This window comes from Solea senegalensis, linkage group LG2 (genome assembly GCF_019176455.1).
Source record: "Solea senegalensis isolate Sse05_10M linkage group LG2, IFAPA_SoseM_1, whole genome shotgun sequence".
NCBI classification, from domain to species: Eukaryota; Metazoa; Chordata; class Actinopteri; order Pleuronectiformes; family Soleidae; genus Solea; species Solea senegalensis.
In genome coordinates this window covers 15670092-15676834 of record NC_058022.1, presented here as the reverse complement: position 1 = coordinate 15676834, position 6743 = coordinate 15670092, and the positions used below count along the sequence as shown (strand labels likewise).

The 6743-nt window shown below is 40.3% G+C and overlaps 1 protein-coding gene across 1 annotated transcript; it reads left to right on the top strand.

Annotated features, from left to right (window-relative positions):
- Positions 1–1292: 1292 nt before the first annotated feature.
- On the top strand, positions 1293–5876 carry LOC122783231 (ankyrin repeat and SOCS box protein 9-like). Its single transcript, XM_044047933.1, has 7 exons — positions 1293–1452; positions 1583–1662; positions 1878–1985; positions 2617–2767; positions 2996–3130; positions 4912–5103; positions 5217–5876. Exons 1-7 carry the CDS (start codon positions 1368–1370, stop codon positions 5432–5434), a joined length of 969 nt encoding a protein of 322 aa, XP_043903868.1. The 5' UTR covers positions 1293–1367; the 3' UTR covers positions 5435–5876.
- Positions 5877–6743: the final 867 nt, after the last annotated feature.

The following is a 6743-nucleotide window of genomic DNA, read 5'->3' as shown; positions in this document are numbered from 1 at the left end:
CACATTTAAGTGAGCACTATCATACGATAACAACGCTAAAAACTACCCAAAAGTCCAAAATCCGATTCTTTCAAATTAATATAACTTTACAATACTGTTTCTGTTTCTTCTTATGATGCAAAGTTGTTGTCACTTGACTGTTACTCACCTCGTCGTCTTCACACTTCTCATGGGGAACGAAAAATACGTGCTTCAAGTATGCTCGCTTTTATTTTGAATATGTGCTTCCGGTATGGTCGCTTTTATTTTGAAAGGCTTCGAATCAACTTCCGGCCCTGACAGTGCAGGAGACCTCACAGTGCAGGTCTGCAACGAAGGGTCCTGACCGTGCAGGTCTGCAGCTAGACCCCTCTTCCACCCTGTGGCTAAACATCAGATGAAGTTCTCATTTTCAATGATTATTCACACTATTATTGTGATTTGAAGCCCTGTCAGTCTTGACTGTGTGTGATAGGGACCTCTGTTGGGGACTTTATAGATGCTTTTTATTTAGGCAGGTAATGTAAAATGTGCATTCACACACTCAGCTAAAATAATAATAATGATGTATCATGTTCTCCCAAAATAACCAGCTGTTTCACTTAACTAAAATAAATGTGAACCATACATGGCTGTAGAAAGAGAAAGGTAGCCTATAATAGTGTTTTTTTTTAAACTTTATTTTGCATGATAATAAGTTAGTATGCTACTTTTAATTTTGTGGTTGTTACATGCCACTTCCACTTCCGGTCTGTCCACCGTCATATTAATAAATGAGAAAGAAAAAACAAACAAGGAATGTGCAAAATCAAAATTTATTTGTTTTTTTTTCGTTTTTTTCGTTTTTGATATTCGTATTTTTGGTTTTGTCACAAATACAGATTATACTTTAGTACCCTGACCATTCTGATGGTGAAAATCAACATAACTAGAGGCCTGTCAATTTAAAAGTAATTTTCTTTGTAGACTAACCAAGAACATGTTATCTTAAATCAAGAAAAAGATAGAAAGAAGAAGAAGAAATAAGATATGGAGTGATGACTGAGTTTTAGACAATAACATGATATATTTAAAGGAGCACAGCTTCCTCCCCTCCCCCCCAACGCACTTGCATGGGCGTGGATGTAGAGTCTCAAATTACAGACCTGCTCCACAGGCCAATCTGCTCCTGCCTTTCGTTCCTCAGTTGAGACCTTAAGGCTAATTTCAAACAGCCTCCTTCCTGCATGGCAAGATGTTTGTGTGCAAGGAAATGACATCACAGCACCAAGTTGTAGTGAAAACAGATGAGGAGCAAAACTTAATTCAGCCTCGGATCCAGACTCCCCCCATCCGGCAAAACCAAATAGACAATAAAACAACTTTTGGAACAACACAAGGACACAAACATGTCTGCTGGTCACAGAGAGACTCAGCGAGACACAACATGTCAAACTGGAGCTGCTGTTTTTTTGTCAAACCCTTTGATGAGCGGTGAGTAGCTGCTGGCAGCAGGAGCTCACGCTGCAGCTGGAATGTATTCTCCATGTCAGTTGAACCCTTATTTATGGGATTGAAAAGTGTGTTCGTGAGCAAGACCATTGTTTTATGTGTCTTCACCAAGATGTGGAATCAGACTGGTCTCCAATTCATGATGCAGCCTTTAATGGACGAGTCCTGGCTCTGCAAAGACTCATCACTCAGGTGGGATTTTCAACATAAAGTGCATTTTATATACAGTATATAAAAACAAAGTTTGGACACACCTTCTCATTCAATGGTTTTTCCCTCATAGTTTGGATTCCTCAGTATTAATCTATGAGCAAAGATCATGAGATGATAATATCTTTTGACTAATATTTCAAACCTGTCTTATACATAAACCGTTTCGGTGAAACTACCATGTCCTCTGTTCTCAGGGTAACTGTGTAAACCTGAACACCCTGGACCAGGTCTCTCCCCTCCATGGAGCCTGTGTACAGGGACACCTGGCTTGTGCCAAACTTCTGATGGAAAACGGGGCAAATGTCAGGAAAATGTCATCATCTGTTTATACTTTTTTTATTTATTTATTTTTTATTTTGTGATTGCTCTATAGTTTAGATCAGGGATCTGTAACCTGTGGCTCCAGAGCCACATGTGGCTCTTCAGCCTCTCTCCAGTGGCTCCTTGTAGCTTTGAAAAAGGCAATAAACATCCAATGTCTACATCAAATGTGATATTGAAGCCATTCCTGACACTTAAATCAAGTAATGCGTACACGAAGAAGTACAAATATGGAGTCCTGTCCTACTACATAAAATCAAAACTACATAAAATCAAATCCAGATTAATTTTATTTGGGTGAAGAGTGAACAAAAATGGCTTTTGTTATTCTAAAAGTTGGAGACTCTTGGTCTAGACGAGGGCAGCTGTATTAATTATTGCTGGCTTTAACTTTGTAAAGGTGCTTTTGGGGTTAGAGATTAACCTGCTGGCAAGTATTTGGACTCATCCGTGAATGCACAATAACACATTAACAATCAAAAAACGTTCCAGATACAAAGTCCAAAGTGCTGGAATGCTGCTACTGCTATGTTTTGTGCATGTAAATGTTACTTAGTTTGTCTCGTGTGTATCGATACGACTTAATCTGACACCTCTTCTCCCCGTTATCAGTTAAACAGCTCAACTGTGGACGGACAAACTCCTCTGACAGAAGCCTGCGCCCGAGGCCACGTGACCTGCGTGTCATTACTCCTTCAGCACGGAGCGACTCCTGTGGGGACGAGTTATACCAGCTCTCCAATCCACAGAGCTGCAGCCAAAGGTTAGGGTCACATTCCTCTGCACACACTGATGATAAACGCTGATCCAGTATAATCCACAAGAATGCTACAACGTCAAAAGAAACACACACACTCTCTTTGAAACACAGTATATATATATATATTTGAAGTGAAACGTTTGTATCTTGTCAAATACAAGCAGACTTTCAAAGCAGCTCCTCTTCAAGTGCCTCATCTCTCTTTGTGGTGATTGCCGTGAATCTGTCAAGGTCACCCAGACTGCATCGGGCCTCTCGTCCAGCACGGCGCGGACGTGGATCAGCAGATTGATCAGTCGGGCTCCCCTCTCCATGTTGCGTGCTCTAATCAGCACCTGAGTGTGGCGAGGAAACTGCTCCAGCTCGGTAAGAAAGCTCTGAACTCTGACCTCTCACCTGTACATGTTAGGTTGGGGGAAACCTGACCACAGCAACTGAGAACACGATTCAGAATAATGTGTATCAGACAAGAACTCACACTGCATCCAGTGGTGAAAGAAGTCACAGCACAAATCTGTCTTTACTACAAATAATACTTAAACAAGTAAAAGTACATTTACCCATTCCAGTAAGACTTTATTGATTAATAATTACTATTTTGACAAGAGAAACACGTCTTGAATGTGAATATGTCCTAGTTTATTTGCTCCTGGGGCAATAAACTGAATGATTTCAGTTTGTAGACAAAACAAATGAATACATTTACAAATAATGTACAGATGAATAGATTATTAAAGCGGTCAATTGATGCTTTCATTGTTTAGTGTTTCCAGGTGGAGGCTTGTTACCTAATCATTTGAAAAGTGGTTCAAGGTGTGGTTGTGCTCAGAGAGAGTGTTATTTCTGGAACTGCTGCCATGATTTTGATTCTTGCCAGAAATCTAACTTCGCAGACAATACAGTACATTTAGACAAATATTGCACTTCTCATGAGAAAAATGGTGTACTTTTTTAACACCGAATTTGTACGACTGAACAGATTTTTTAACCTAGACACCTTTAGTTATGTAACATCTCTGTGTGGAGATTTCATGTTCTTTCTCCTCGTGCCTGCGTGGGTTTCCTCAGGACTCTCTGGTTTCTTCCTACCATCAAAACATGTATGAATGTTAGACACATTCAGTCAGGTTGGTCCAAAGAGTCACAAGATGCATGCTGAAGCACCCTCTAGAGGTAGAAACATGAAGTGCCGTTGGCCCCAGGTCGCACTTAAGCGTACTGGTGCATAGTAGGTGCCCTGCCCTTCCAAATGTTGGACACCCTAAAGATTTCTTTATTGTCATTTATTATACATTATTATATACATACAGAAAAAACGAAATATTGTTCTCCCCCAGCCCGTACAGTACCACCCACAGAAAGACACAACAGGCTAAAAAGAAAGAATATATATATTAATATAAATTGTCTATACCTGGGTTTGTGACCCAGTCGGAACTAGGGCCTTTCTGCATGGAGTCCCCCGTGTGTGCGTGAGTTTTCTCTATATGTGGCCCTGTGATGGACTGGCAACCTGTCCAGGGTGTACTGGCACCAGCGACCCTTAGTAGAAGATGAATGAATGAATGAATGAATGAATGAATGAATGAATGAATTGTCTATACTCTGAATGAGCAGGAACAAAAGCTTCCACGTTTGTTTTCCGACATCTCAACTGAAATAAAATTGAAGGTGACTTCTGATGTAACTAGAGAAAAATCATATTACTTTTGAAAATATATATTACTATGAAACTAAATTTTTATTACCACACTATTACCATTTTTATTTCTAAGCTGCACTAAAAATAAGATTAGACCGTAATACATACATTATAGCAGTTATATTGCCGTGATATTATAATGTGTGTGCGTGTTTTTTTTGTTATTCCTTTCTGGGAGTGGGAACATTTGCAATATTGTGACCACCTCTGAAGTCCACCCTATGCATCCATCTTTATTTGCTTAAAATCCAACAAAAACAACTTGAAAAGAAAGACCATAATACTACCTTCAGGTTAAAAACCACACTATAGCCATACTGTTACTGTGTGTGTGTGTTCTCTGTGCCGACGGTGAAGAAAAGCATTAATTTCACAGTCAGAGAGGCTCCTCACCAGTTATGTAACGTGAGGACATCGTACCTCATTAGTCTCCTCTCTCCCTCAGGTGCTAATGTGAACAACAGCGTGTCTGGTGATTTGCCCCTGCACATCGCCGCACGCCTGTCCAACCCCGAGCTGGTGTCTCTCCTGCTTGACCACGGGGCCGATCGCTCCCTTAGGAACCTGGAGGGGAAACGGGCACAGGACCTCGCACCTCCCAAAAGCCTGGCAGAGAGACTGCTGAGACAATCAGGAGGTATTCAAAATCTCACAGGAGACTAGAGGTTTTCATCGTCTTTACATTGGGCTGGTGCCAGTCGCTCATAATCTAAACATCTTTCTGTCATGGTTCCTGACGTGCGGCCCCAGAAGTGTCACCTCTAATGCAGCTGTGCAGACTGAACATCAGGAAAACGATGGGCAAACAAAGGCTGGAGGGGATTCATGACCTTCCCCTCCCCACAGAACTGAAACACCATCTTCTCTATCAGTCAAACCTCTGTCAGCATCCTCTACCTCAAAATCACAGCAATTCTGGTCAACATCCACAGGGGGCAGACTTGCACAACTTTACTGAGATGAGATGACGACAACATGGCTCATTCTCCGTTATGACAGAGTACGACCAGTCTCTGCTTTTACATGGAGCAACATTTGATCATTGAATACGAGCTCAAAAGATCCAATAAATGTTTGTTTTTTTGACCTCAATATACTGTGATTATATTAATCTACTATTGTTTTCTGTGACATTGACACTGAATGTGTGTTTGTAGGGATGCATTTCACACTGCTGTTTTTATTTGGACTTGTATGATGTGGTAATAAAATCCCCCTGAAGATTTCCTGGAATTTTTTCCTCCATTTATCTGAGAGCACAGATTCACGGAAATAAAATGACCGCAACGGTGACTCAAACCATTATTACCATGATACGTTGGAGACTTTTTCTCAATAACTCAAGACCTTTTGACTGGATAAACAGAACCTATGGTGCAAAAGGAACCAAAATAAAAACCTTCAACTTCTTCTTTTGTTCTCTTTCTGTTCATGTTTTCTGTAAACGATGATACAATTAGTCGACTTGGGTTAGTGTGACATGTACATTTAAGACAGTGTTGCATATTGTGTCCGGAGAGGAAAAAAACAAAACAAAGAGTCTAACATGTTTGTGGTTGCGCAAGGGCTATATTGAGACACCATTCAAATAGTTCTGAGAAGAAAATAGCTGTGTCCCAAGAGTCTAGATTATATTTTCAAAAACAAGCACAGCAAAATAAAAACCACACATGAACACTGAATACAATGGGAATTCGAAGTAGACCACAAATGTATATACATAAAGCTTTGCAGATGCTTAAGTGGAGAATCATGCATCCATTAGCTTCTAATTTTAACACGGTACTCTTCTTATTTAAGAAAAAAGATGTTGAGGAGAGACAACATCTTTTTTTTCTCCTCAAAGATTAGAGCAGCCCGTCAGCTGTCAAGATTAATGTATGAACTAACATTTATAAAGGACTCACTGACCTCTGACCTCTGCAGATTCTGTCGATAAACTCACTCCACAGGGACAGTAAGCAAAAAAAAGAAAGAAAGAAAGAAAAGCCTGGTTCACAGAAGATGGAACATTTCTAGGGCATGGAGAATATAATATACACTTACAGATAATGATTTTTTTATACTACTCCACAGTTACTGGAATTCATTCATGTCACGACTGCTGTGTTATAAGCATCGATTCCAATCTGTCATTAAGAGAAATGATGAAAAGGACTGTGAGCAGTTCACTGTGGACATAAACGTCCTCTCCACGGTGACAAAACAACAGTTGCTCAACTCGCGGGCACCCTTCTTGTTAAATGCAGCACTCATTAACTTCCCATCGATCTGCCC